Source organism: Triplophysa rosa, linkage group LG8, assembly GCF_024868665.1.
Source record: "Triplophysa rosa linkage group LG8, Trosa_1v2, whole genome shotgun sequence".
Lineage (NCBI taxonomy): Eukaryota > Metazoa > Chordata > Actinopteri > Cypriniformes > Nemacheilidae > Triplophysa > Triplophysa rosa.
Window position 1 is genome coordinate 3427698 of NC_079897.1, and position 14153 is coordinate 3441850.

At 39.9% G+C, this 14153-nt stretch overlaps 1 protein-coding gene across 4 annotated transcripts in view; it reads right to left on the reverse strand.

Annotated features, from left to right (window-relative positions):
- Window positions 1-1304: 1304 nt before the first annotated feature.
- Window positions 1305-14153, reverse strand: part of otud7b (OTU deubiquitinase 7B) — a 29816-nt gene continuing 16967 nt past the window's right edge. The window contains exons 2-12 of one of the 4 annotated variants that reach the window (XM_057339275.1): window positions 13453-13633; window positions 12551-12721; window positions 12052-12276; window positions 11704-11805; window positions 10895-11022; window positions 10490-10596; window positions 10240-10367; window positions 8860-9009; window positions 8474-8588; window positions 7062-7140; window positions 1305-6284 (exon numbers count right to left, since the gene is read on the reverse strand). In XM_057339275.1, the coding sequence (XP_057195258.1) occupies window positions 4839-6284; window positions 7062-7140; window positions 8474-8588; window positions 8860-9009; window positions 10240-10367; window positions 10490-10596; window positions 10895-11022; window positions 11704-11805; window positions 12052-12276; window positions 12551-12721; window positions 13453-13537 (2736 nt within the window). In that variant the 5' untranslated portion in view covers window positions 13538-13633 and the 3' untranslated portion in view covers window positions 1305-4838. Of the gene's footprint in view, window positions 6285-7055; window positions 7141-8473; window positions 8589-8859; window positions 9010-10239; window positions 10368-10489; window positions 10597-10894; window positions 11023-11703; window positions 11806-12051; window positions 12280-12550; window positions 12722-13452; window positions 13634-14153 lie in introns of all 4 variants that reach the window. The other 3 variants (XM_057339273.1, XM_057339274.1, XM_057339272.1) reach the window with 3 other exon arrangements.

The following is a 14153-nucleotide window of genomic DNA, read 5'->3' on the forward strand; positions in this document are numbered from 1 at the left end:
AGAGCAACTTCCAAACAGCACAGAGTGACACGGTGATGCATGTACCGCATCAGGGTTCATGGATATAATCTGATGCAGTGAACTCTGCGTGGAAAAGGCCTGCACTTGAAATGGATACTTGCAAAGCAAAAACAAATGAAAACCGATACCATAGATATCAGCGCTCCTAGTATTTATTCATCACACTCTCACTTTGAATTTAATAGAGCAAAAAATTCACAAGAAATAACCCCAAAAAATGGATTACCCTTATTCTTAAAACAAACACATAAACACCTGGTAATCACTGTACTGTAAATGTGGCTCTACATGACTTATAAGGGAGCCAAAGCAAACAAAGATATTTTTGTATTAAGTAGAGTTAACTTCACGGCAGTAAAACAGCTGGATATAATGCTATCATTATTACAATGAGGAAAACCATGTTTACTGATCCTCTCACACAAGGCAAAGTTCACATTCTGTGGTCATTTTCAGCTGTAAACAAATGCTACCGAAAAACTGCAGAAAACTTGTGTAAGATATTAAAGGGACAGTTCACCCAAAAAGTTTGTCATCATTTACTCACCCTCGGGTTGTTCCAAATCTGTATAAATGTCTTTGTTCTGATGAACACAAAGAAAGATATTTGGATGAATGTTTGTAAACAGTTCTTGGTTACCATTGACTACCATAGTAGGAAAAATGACAATGGTAGTGAAAAGTGCCTGAGAAAGGTTTGCTTTCCTACATTCTTCAAAATATCTTCTTTTGTGTTCAACAGAACAAAGGAATTTATAATGCAATTTTCCTATGGTATTAAATGTTGACCAAGAACTGTTTGGTTACAAGCATCAGAATTTGTAACAACTTGAAAACTGTTTCTTTTTGTAAACGTATTAACTAAACAGATATTCGATGCCGGCTTGTTATACACCTTGCTAAAATATGTTATAGAGAATCTATGATTAAGAACACTGTTTGCCATTGTTTCTATTGACATCTATGCATTTGAAGATGCTTTGTGTATTTGCGTCATTCGGAAATCAAACCATGATATTGCCGCTGTTAGTGTTGCATTCTACCAGCTGAATTAAGGGAACGCATCTATATCTTGTGGCAAATACTTGATACATAATGAATACCTAAAAAAGTTTTAATGTTAAATTCATGTTTTCTATTATAAATGAACACTTTGAAGAATATAATTGCACCCCATGTTTGACAAACTTATGTATCCTTGTACAACTTTTAAATGTACATTTTTCAAATAGAAGATCCCACAATTTAGAAGAGTGCAACATAAAAAGACCAATACAAAAACCTGTGTTTAAATACAATGATAATTTTATTAAAACGGTGCAAAAAGAAAGAAAAAATAAAACCAAAAAAAATCAGATGTTCTTTCCACCAAGATTGCACTGTCACACAGCCTAGGGTCACCCCTCAAACAAGGAGAGAAAAAAAACTGAAAAGAACCACCAACTACCCAATTCGCCAGAAGTAATGCACAAATAAATCTGCCAGTTCTGTACATGCAACAGTTTCAGTCCCATGCAAATTCAAATATGCTGTTGACTGTAGTTCTGTTACATCCGTGAAAACATACTATATAAAAATAGTAAGATACATCATCAAAAAACAAAAAGCCCACTGTATTAAATAAGATAATTTAGTGTGAAAACTGAGGGCGGACATCACCATCATTTAGAAAAAGTACTCAAAAATCTGATAAAGTAACTTGCTTTAAAATTGAAATGATGAAATTTAGGGCGGCCCGTCTGTTTGACAACTAGCCACGTAAGAAAGAACATCCCAGTTTCAGAACTAAACTTCACAAACGCTTGAAAAGTCTTACTACAAATATATACTCTTAAATCATACCATCTTGTCAGATCGCTGATGGAGAAATTAGTTTCGTTTTTTGTTCACAGGAAACTCTCAAGTTTTAAGAAGCTTCTCTTGGTCAACCTACAGTAGTCCCAAAATACTGACTCCACCACAGACTTCAACTTGGGTCCTATACAGCATACATTAGTATCTTTAAAAAACACTGTAAAACTGCTTTTCATTTACAAAAATAACTTGAACGCATTTATACAACATTTTTTATTTCTTAATACAAAAATGTTCGCAATCTTATTGAAGTCCAAAACTCAGCGTGGCTTGAACGACCTCTCCATTTTGTTAAATAAATGGATCCGTTAAAACGAAAGCTACGAGTACAATAGAAGGAGAACATAAACTCCTGCGGAGAATCACTTGTCATTTTTCCCCACGTTTGTGCCTTGAAGCTGCAATATTTTTGCAAAAGCTCAATTTACTGCACACACACACACACAGTAAACACACAAACACGTGCTCACACGCTGAATTTTTTTCGCGAATTAGCAGTGGAAATCTGATGTCTGGGTGAATATGCCTTGCATACGACAAAACAACTGTTCAATTACATCCACTTATTTGTTTGCATTTTATATTCAAACGTGCTTGACCAAAAACAAACAAACAAAAAAGCAGCGTCCTCTCTGTCCCTTATTTACACTGTGAAATAAGCTGTCAGTCTCACAAGGTCACTAAAGATTTCTTGTATTGATACAGAAATGGAGGTAATCGCTGCCAGAAAGAACCTTAACCAGTGCGCCATCTATTGGTTATAAGTGTGAATAACACTAAACAATCCTTTTCAAAAATAAAACAGATTCTCATTTTGCTGCAAAACCTCACTCTGTCAAAACGTAATAAAAATGAAGAACCCAATGTGAAAAGGCTTCAAATGGAGGGAGACACCAGATGATGTCTGATGATGCTTAGATTTGGTTACTTCTTAATTGTGCAAATCAGTCATTTAAGTCGACATGGTTACACAGATATTTGCATATGACTGAATACATCTGTTTTGAGTGCTTTAGAAGCGGGCGTTCATAGAGACTACAACACCAGTTCTACATCTACCACCAGTGTGATGCACTAAAAGTAACTCACATCAGCTATTCATATGAAAATCACAGCAGCAACATCCTCGTACAGTACTATAACAGCCCATTCCACATGAGCGATGAGAATTTAAAGGGACTGAGAATGAAAAGGTGGTCTTTATTTACTCACCCAATTTTTTATGAATATTTTGGCCATTTATTCCATGTAATGAAAGTCGATATGGATGTATCTTGCTCTCTGCTGTACCACATTACAATAGATATTGTACGTGAGTTATGATGAAAATATTGGTACAGAAAATCAAAATACTAAGAAGACTCATATGGACTACTTTTGGATAACTTTTTTGTCTTTTTAATGAGCTCAACAGTGCCACTTTCACATCACTGTGTGGTGAATGCCCGAGACATGAGGGTGAGCAAATAATGACCATATTTTCATTTTTAAATCAACCAACCCTTTAATACAACTAGCTGGCTTTAACAGGGATTGTACTGTCTGTCAACAGTATAACAGGTTTGTGAAAAGGTACGTCTGTCATAAAATCTAGATGCATGCTGCATCATGTAGTTTATATACCGAGGAGCAAGTATCCCTCTGCGTCCGCAAATACAGACAACTCTGTAATCAGCTCTACGAATGCAGAAGCAAAGAAAAATATGAATTCAGTTCAACAATCCCCCTGAAGCACTGAACTAAGACTGAAAAGGCAACTAGGAAAGAAGTGAGCCTGCGCACGACACAGTGGCACCAAATGCCGAACCCTGACCTTTGCAGTCCACACGAGAGGAGCTGCTAACTTCGTCCGAAACGCTGTATGATAGCGACGAGAAGCACAGCAACATAACAGTCTATCGTTGTCACGTCTAAGGCCCGCACGCATAACATTGGGACATCGGAAAAGTGCTTGGTTTTGTGCATCTTTGTCATACGTCACTGGGGCGATAATCTTCCCATATAGGTACAGTGAATTTAAGGACAGCTGATCCCAGTGTTAACCCCAATATCATCAAGGAACACACCGCTGAATTTGGTGAAGCAGTAACGCTGGAAGGGAACTTAGAAATTGCTTTCAACATTACCTCTCTGCGACTACCTTGTTTGACTTTGTTAAAATAAACGATATAATACTTTCGCGCTATGTCCACGCAATGTACCATTTATTAAAAAATAAAATAAAAGATCAATCTATCAAGTTAATATTAAGATGGGCAGTTATTAAAATGTGTCCACTTTGTTGTAAATGTTTCCAACACTTAATATGGACATATGTGTGAATAAGTAATTGAGGAAAAGCAAAACCTTTGGCTGTCAAGGTTCAGCTCCGCCACACACTTGATTTGAAGTTGAACATCTTTGAGGAAGGAAGCTAAAAAGCACCATAAGTAGACATCTCATTTAAGTCAAGTATGGTCTTGAAACTGATGCAGAATAAAGTAACAGAGCAAACTGGGTCAATGCGGACAACGCGCATTTTTAGTTAACAGTGTGTTGTTGTTCTGAAATCACAATATGGCAAGTCTTACACTGACTGCAGTGTTACCATTTCTACAAACGCAGCAGTCATAAATACAATTTCCTGTGCTTAACATGTATTTTTGGGGTATGCATTTGTTCATGTGATGCAAGATAGCACACTGTGCTCCAACATCTTTTGTCTGTGCTCTATATTCTCGCCCCTAGAAGGAGACAGGCATGACCACGACCAATAAGGGCAGAGCTTGAAGCTCCTGCCTATGAGCCACGGCAAATGTAACACAACAGCAGTCCCATTTCCATGGCCATCATCACTGTCCCCTCATCCACAAGACAAAGCTGATCTCGTGTTCAAGCAAGATCTACGCAAACAGGATATGATGTGGCTCACGCAGTGGGCTCCGGTGGAGTCCTATTAGGAGAGGGCAGAGCAGATTATCCATTCAAAACCTGTGAATAGCTGGCTCTGTTTCTCTCCTCTTCAACTCTTCTCTGTAGCAGTACGAGCAGTAGTTGCCTGTCTCTGGGTGGCCGTAGTAATTGCAGGTAGGTGTTCTGCATCTGCTAGACTGCAGGTTGGCCAGTCCACCTGCGCTGCCTAAGGAATAATGCCTCACAGGCATTGGCCCATTGCGACCGTCCAGAGTAGAGCGCAAGTCCCGCAAGCCATTCGTGTAGCCTCCTATAGTCGGTTCAGGTGGGTAATCAGCTGGGTCATGTTCCTGGGGAAAAGACGTCAAGCAGGGGGTGATACGGGACGGGCTACCCAAAGAGGTGGGGGGTGGGTGGTACTGGGAATGTGGAGGGCCTTGTGCTAATGGGTAGTGTCGTGGCAGCGTAGCGTAAAATGGCAAGCCGGGGTAAGAGGAAGGTGAGCCTCCTGCGAGTTGTCGCCGTGTCTCCAGGTAACCGTGCATATGAAGATGCTGGGTGAGTGGGGAGGGAGATTGGTCAATTAAGGTGGGCCTAGGGATGGGCACCACACCCGAGTACATTAGTGGACTGAAAGAAGAGGACTTCAAAGGGTTGAAGGTTGGAGGCGAGTTGTCAGTAGCTTCTTCCTTGCTATCAAGACCTCTGTAACCCAGATCTGGCCCCTCCTTTTTAATCTGGGATCCGACGGTCGTTGCGAGACCCCCGGCTGCTTTCCGTTCAGCCTCTCTCTTCTGATCCTGCTCTGTATGGAAACGCTCTTCTGCGTCCAACAGATAGCGCTGGATCATCTCCTCTTGGAATGGCTGCCGGTTGCTTGTAGTGAGTACTGCAGCAAAGATGTACTTCCTTTCGCCTTGCATAGCGGATCGGAGAATGCCGAGACTAACCTTCACGTCCGAGCTGTATTTAAAAGTGTCACTTTCTGAGCAGTTTCCATTTTGCCGCTCGCTGTTGGAGGATGGTGAACCTTTACCAGAGTCCTCGGAGCCGGTTTGAGTGGAGGGACAGCTGTCCTTACTGCCCTTACGACCTCTCAGGGAGCCTTTTTTCTTCTCCTGACCTTCCGGTTTTCCTACACTCCCACTTGCATTCTTCCCTGTCATCAAACCTCCTACATTCTTCTTCAGCTTACTGCCCAGGCTCTTGCCAAAGCTACCCAGCTTGTTGGCAACAGAGTCTGCCCGTTTCTTGTCCTTATCTTTTTCTTTGTCTTTCTTGCCCTTCTCCTTGCCCATAGTGCCTCCAGCCGAGCAGTTACTGGACGAGCTCGAGGAGCTGGAAGATCCACCATTCGTTTTGCCCGTTGTACCGCCGGTTCCGGCTGCGCTACTGTCTCCGTTTCCATTGGAACTGCTGCTGACGGACTCTTTATCGGACTCTCCGGAGTCTGGCGGGGTGCGGGCATCCTCTCCTGCAGACGCTGTAGGTGATTCTGGCTGGGCCAGTGGGGCTTGCTGTGGATGCAGACAAAAAAGGTCATGCATGCTGAAGCGTTTAGCTTTAATACAAATGCAGATGCCATACAACATCTTTTGGCTGACCTTAAATAACTCAAAAATACCAAATCCTCAAAAATAATCACTGTTTGAAAACACACTCCAAATTACACACTTTAAACATGAATCTTTGAAAACTAGGTAAATTTGTGTTCGCAATAAAAAAGCTTTGTATGCTTTTTGGAAGTTAAGGCTTGTCCACACCGGGACGATAATCGTGCGCGTTTATCGTCAACGTTTAATGCCTCGTGACTAAACAAACGGCGCACACCGACGCGCAAAAAAAGTATTTTTTTTGGTTTGATGCGCCGCATTAAAACTGGCTGACCAATGAGATTGGTGCTTTTGTTCACGTGCCTGGAGCTGCTGAAGTTACAGTAAAACGTGACTTGGTGGCGCTCAAGCACACAACGGTCTTGCCGAGCACACACTGACGAAGAGGAAGCAAGATGAATTCTTCTTCTGTGTGACAACCGAGTGTCAGAAGCATTAAGTTGCACAGCGCCACCTTGTGAACCGGGGTATTTCTGTTTTTCATTAAGCGCCATGAGTGAATTTGCACGTTCACATGGCTCATTGCCAGTGAAAATCGCTTGGGTGTGAACGTGGAAAAACGTCTCGAAAACAGTGGCGATAAGCATGTGCGATTATCGTCCCGGTGTTTACAAGCTTTTACTTTTCACCTAGTTAGTTAAACTAATCTTATTTTCAGCCAAGCAAGAAGCTCACCTGTACCTCTACGGGTAGGGGAAGCCAGGTCACAGTCATGTAGCTGTGTAGTAGATGAAGCTTGGCCTCCAGAGATAAAGTTACACTGCAACCAAACAACAAACAGGTCAAAGCACTGATATTCACATACAAGCTCAATTTTAACTGCCTTTGGGAAAAAACTAAATCACGCTATACGTTTTATTAACAATGCTTAGAAGATGTAGTGCATAAATGAATACTGTCACATACAACCACACCACTTCTTGTGCGTAACCTAACCTGTCCTGAGGTAAAGTGATATTTAAGTTTTCTGTGGAACAAAATTCAACTGCAGACGCAATCCTGATCTATTTGAAGACGTCCCCGTCTTCTATTCATAGCAGCATTTAACCTGCATTAAAGAATGAGTGTTGCTAATCTTGAATGTTTGTCAACGGCACACAGTCACAGCAGGCCTCACAGTACTAATTCTGTCATTATGGTCCGGCATTACTAAACTGTGATGTAAGCGAGTCAGAGCTGAGTCATTTGGCACTGGTGTTGTCAAAATAAACTGAATACTTGGAAACATTCCTATGTTTTAACTTTCAATCGAATTTGTTGTATGCACACATGACATGTTTCGGATTCAAAACAAGTGAAACTCAATGGATGGCGTTTAATTGTGACATGCTGTTGATTGCCACAGAAAATAATTATTGTTTATAGTTTGTAAAAACAAGTATGAATCGAGTGTATAGACTGTTTGGCTAGTGTCTAATAATATAACTATTTATATTTATTTAATTTAAGTTATTATTAATTTATATTATTATTTTATAGTATAATAATTGTATTAAATAAACGATTTGTTCAATGTTCATTTTATTAAATAAACAAACAATTCAAAAATATTTGTTGAATGGATCCTGCAGTTTGGTCGCATTTAAACAAACCGTATGGGACATTGACATCTAGCGGTTGAACTTGGTATCGGAGTCTAAATTCAAAATATCGGAGAGAAAAGTTTAGCGAAGTAACGTTTTTTCTTGGTTTCTTTTCAGTGTTATCAGAAATAATCTACAGGTGCTCTATTGTTAGTGAATGTGTACCGGAAGTTAAGGTGGGGTCACAAAAGTGCGCATGCGCAGTACCATTTGTTTATGTTGTTAAGATGAAACCGTCTATATTATGTGCTAATAAGGGTAGTTAGTAACATAAGACAAGTGCACTAAAAATGGCTAACTAAGCTTGTCTGCACAAAGTAAAATCTAATATTTATATTATGGCTATGTGAAGACTACATGCTACCTAGTACCAGTATGAAAAACCCACCAGCTTTTTTCTGAGGTACAAAAATAGTGTCTCGTGTGATCAATAAAACATGCTATGAATATGCCTTTTTTTAAACCCAGAACATTCTTCTAAAACACAGACATGTCCAATGAAATATCTACCTTGCTAGCATCACGTTGTCGTTGTCATCTTTTCCCCATTCCCAATCTGCCCCGGGATCCACGGCAAAGTGCAAAGGCAGCATCTTATGATCAGAGTCTGTCAGAGGGATCACCACTGCGAACAGTTTTAAAAGGTAACACAAATGGTCAGTGGCTTTTTAAATTACACTCCAATTCTAGATTTATTATTTGACTATAGTTATTTAAAAAACACACAATCCAATACTCAAGCAAACTTTAAGACTACAGTCTTATGACCCTTGAAGGAATAAGCTGTGATTAAATTTAGGGATTTCTTGTTTTGCTTTTTATTTGTTAGGCAAGAAAAAATAGCATTTACCATAAAAGCTATTAGACTTGCAACATGAAATCACACGGCTCCTCACCTTGCTCTTTGGAACTGTCCTTTTGCTCCATTGAAACGAGGGCGGAGAAATGTGCCTGGTCATAAGCCAGAACGAGAGGGGAGCGGTGACACTTGTTGGCAGCTACTTCCAGGGGAAGGTAAATCCCGCCAAATGGGATTGGTGCAAAAGCTAAACAATTGAATAATATGAGTTATGCTTTGGTTATCAAAGTAAAAACCACAGCATTATCACGCATTAAAATGATTAAAAAGGAGATGTTCCACACTTCTGTAGCATTTTTGGGTTTATACTAGGGGTGTAACGGTTCTCGGTAAAAAAATTGAACCGCACGGTTCTCCACAACGGTTCATCTTAAATCTGATGACGCATTTATAATATGGTTCTCGTTAGAAATTATAATGCGTAAAACAGACTGACAAAGTTCAGCTAATGTATGTTTGTCGATGGATACACATTTAATACCTACAACAAATCAAATAACGTAGACAAATTTCAATAGGATTGACGTATGCTGTACAGTCATTTTATCACCCGGGTGTTGAGAGCGCGCGAGTGCAGGTGAGACCTGAACAGCACATGTTGCTATTTAAACTACACTCATTCAAACGTTGCAAATTTAAACATTTAAGTGCAAGATGATGCACAAGAAAACTCGCTTGCGCGCTGTGAGAAGATCCAATGCATGCATAAGGAAAGTCTCAGACATGGCGCAAATATTGAGTTGTCTTTGAAGCGCTTAAACGGACAAAATTACACACAAAGTAGGTCAACATGCCCCTCTTGTTGAGTATCTTAACAAACATAGTAGGTTATGCCATAAGTGAATGGACGAAATAGATGAAAAACAACGCATGTGTACAGTATCAGTGTACTGGATCCGTTTCATTCCTCTTAAAGCGACAGCAGCATATTCCTGCTGTCTGTTAAAAGTCAAGGAAATCACTCACTGCTTGTGACTCAATAGCTTCTGTAACTTCAATTATGATTCATCTTTATTTAATTTGTGCATATGCAATGTTATGTTTTATTTGATTACTTTAATCCATTTCTACCTTAAAATATATATATACAGTATCTTATTTTATTTTCTGCTTTGCTCTGTTGTTTTATTGGTGCTGTTACTTGTAGCTTGATTATTTGTTCTTATTTTTATTTGTCAGTAGTCCCTTTTCCCTGAACATAGCATGAACCGAACCAAAACCGTTACCCTAAAACCGTGACACACACCAAACCGTGACTAATTTTAACCGTTACTCCCCTAGTTTATACCATAAAGAAGTTTTTCATGTCCAAGAATTCTATATGTAAATGACCACTGTTGTGATTAACATTTGATGACGAAACACAAGCAGATTTTAGTGGCAGGGATTTATCATAAATGTTGGTTGGTTTTTTAACCTTCTCCTCCAGAATCCCGCAGCATGGTGTCAGCCACCACTACTATCGGCCTGCGGAGCACATGGGCCAGAACGAAGACGTGAAACTCCTCCAGACTTTCGTACACTGGCTCTTCCTGCGACTCGGCACTGCATGGAACAAAACACATGTCATGAGCGAAATGTGAAAGGTTACATGGAGGTACAGTAAAAATATATAACTTCCAGTACAAATAATAGAAACAACTGGATAAAATCAAGTTCCAACAAACCCATTGGTGCCATTGGTGCTGTAGTGTATTCTGGGTTCACTGGATGCCAGCTTCAGCAACTCATTCCACTCCTTCTGCCACTCTTCTTCTGTGTATACCAGCCCAGACTGCACACAATTAACGCACACACACACGCACGCACACAATAAACATCTAATTTTCATAATTATATGCCTTCAAGTAGAAAGTTAAACAGCAAATTGCTTAGATTTGAATAACATACTGTAGCCATATTTGTTATCAACTAGTTTACCTAATGATTCTGTAATCTAGGGCTAAATTAAAGAATACTACAGTAAAGTTCTATCCTTTCCAGCGCACCTTTAACAATGTGTGGATATGACTATTGCAGTGTGCGTTCAGGCATAAAATGAGTACATAATAATAATAAAAAACATCTCTAACCTCTTTGTTCTGCATGGTTTGTTGCCATCTCCACCTGCGCTTTAAAGCTTCTCTCTCCTGCCCATGATCCATCAATGCATAGAGAGATTTTCGCAACATCAGGTCTCGATCGTGGAAGCCCCACATACCTGCATAATAACGTTGAACATCTTAGAGAGCAATAATTAAACAAAACTCATAAAGGTATAGTTTATTCAAAAATGACATTTCTTTTAACATTCTCACATGTTGTTTCAACCCTGTGACATACTTTCCATTAAACACAAAAGGAGCTATTACAGAATCTCAGTCACCTTTCGCCGTCATTGCTTTTTTGTCATATAAAGAAAGTGAATGGCTATGAAGACTGAACAGCTTAAAATCTTTATGTTCCCTGGAAGAACGTCAAACAGGTTTGCAACAACATGAGTAAAATAATGACCGATTTTGGGGATTTGTTTAAGTTTAATAGTTGACTGCTGGATTGACATGCACTGGGCTGGGCTTCCCAAAAGCATCGTAGCCTTAAATTGATCGTAGCTCCATTGGTGACAATGGTTCTAAGATCAACTTTAGGCTATGAAGCTTTTGGGAAACGCATCCCTGTTTGTTTAAACTACAAATGCAATGTAAATGTGTTTCTGGCTACAAAGCAATGATTTTTAAATGAGCGGTGTTTGGACACCGTTTAAACCTGTATTTAGTGCTGTCTGCTTGTGAATGGGTTGTCTACGATGGATGTTAACACCTCGTGTAAACACCACTGTGACCAGCATCTTTATAACAATCTTATTTGTTTATTAACACAATGGTTTAGTTTTCACACTCACCCAAAGAGGCTGCATGTAACAGACAGTTCCCATCTCCACTAGTAGCCAGAGGCAACAAGCTCTGACAGCCGGTTCCCAAACGAGTCCACCAGTTAAGCCTCCCTATTAAATTAAAGGTGATGACAGTTATATTTCAATACCTAAATAGACACGTCTACGTTTTTAGCCGTGTTTAAAAACCTAGAAAGTTTCCTAGAAATGCAGCATTTTAGTAAAAACAATTATTACTGTCTCATATGGCAGAGCTATTACCATCCATATATGATGTAAATATATAAAACTCTTAATTGTTGGTTTAGATACAGTAGGTCTTCAAAACTCTTTAAGCAGAAAAACAGAATGACTAACCAGCATGCTCCAACGCCACCAGCATTGACTGCTCGATAAGATCTCGCTCGATAAATCCGCGAAAGTCATCCCTGTAGATGGTGAGATCGGGAAGCTGGAAAGTGCAAAGTGGAGTGTCTAGAAGCAGCTCGTTGACGCCACCCGTACTGGACATGTGCGAACGGGCCAAAGAGACGATGGTGGAGCTGGCGTGTGAGATCCCCCTTGAAAGTCGCTTCTCCGTGGCTGCTGCCATGATACATATTCAAATTACTTCACTTACTAGAGAATTCTAAACTTAAAACTGGTAACCTATTAGTCATTAGACCTATTTTTTATCTGCCCACCACAAGTTTCAATATGAAACGCAGTGTAAGTCAGGTGACAGTGGGCGAGGCTTAAAATGATATCATATGCAACTAGTGTCACGGTTCGAGTAAGTCATTTACAAAAATTATAATTAAACTGCTTGAGAATTGAGTTCAGGCCATGCACAGTAGCTTTCTAGTACTTTGTGTACCTTGCACAGCGTCATCCTGGCGATGTAAGTGGGGTCGTGGTGTTCGGGCCATCTCCTTTTCAACGATGGTGTAGTCTCTCTCCTCCGTAAAGGTGCACGACAAGTTACCTGCGTGCACTTGTCTGAGCTGCTCAAAGTCACTGAGTGCAGCCGTGAGGTCCCAGTTCTTGCCTGTGAGATATGAAGTATGTTAAAGAAAATGAGAGGTCAAAGTTCCGCTGAGAGATTAAATGTTAACCAAACGTCATTACATACAGCAAAGGTCAACGACACATTCCCCTACAGCTGTCTCTGTAAACACTGGCGCGAACTGACTGTCAAGCGTGCATACTGCAGAACTATATATTTATAACCCCTTCTCTTATCAGCATAGAGTGTTGCTAGGCAACATGCACGGGTTAGTTAAGGCTTTACCTTACTGCGCATTTTCGTATAGACGCTTAAGCCACTGGCTCCTGCAGTTTATCATAAAGAAGGCTGTCCATCCCTAGGTCTGTAAGTATGGCAGTATATTGTGTGTTCTGCTATGCAGTTTATTCCACTATGTGGTATATCTATAGTACGATTTTAAAAAAATTGACAGCAGGCAGAAATACATTTACTACATTTTTGTTCATTTATTCTCCTTTGATTCTCGTTATATAACATGAAGCTCTTTTGCAATGATGCAATGCCTTCTTTTTGTGGCGAAACATCTTATTGACATATGTCTACAAAGTCAATCAATCTAAAGAATTTAACTAAAACTATATTATTTTAATAACTATACTGAGATTTATACTATAGCAGTGATATAACCCCACCTCTACCCATTTACACTAAAAGACTGATGCCTCTCTGAAAGGCAAAAAAGACAAGCCAGATAGAAGGGCAATACGGAGAACAGGATGGCGCCAGCTCACCCTCAAGCAGGTCTCTGGCCAGTCCAGGTTCAGCTCCAGTAGAACGGACAAAGTCGGACAGGACTGCGTCCATATCCAAAGTCATGTGATCATGAATTTACAGTGCAGAAGGGGACACCAGGGCAGAGAAAAAACTGGAGAACAAATCTCCCTTACTGCAAAAGCACTGTTCTGGCCACACCTAAAGAGAGGCAGAAAGAGAGAGAGATCATTAGAGAGCCCATGCTCAAGTTTGGCTTAGTGCATCCTATTGGTGCACATTACTGGAGATCTGTTGACTCCAGCAGTCACATGTCTTTCCTGTGACCTCTGCTGTTGAGCTCAGCTGAACACTCAACCCTTCAGTTTGAATGAAAGAGAATTTGCAATTCATTAAAGGACAACTAGAACAATACAGCTGGTTTAGAAACACTTTATCGCTCAAAATGATGTTATTATGTAAATATTACCGTGTTACCATTAAAATAACCTATAATATTAACATAAAAGTAGCATTTTTCATATTTTACATATTTCTTACTTAACCTTACTCATTTTATTTTCAAATGCCATGACACGAGGCACGGGAAATGTGAATATATGTATGATTTGCTTTATCTTGTTCTTTCATTGGGGCCAAAGAAAACTATTTTTTTACTATTCATGCGATTCCATATAATAATGATGGTAAATTGAATTCTCACCCAAGCCTCTATGCCAGC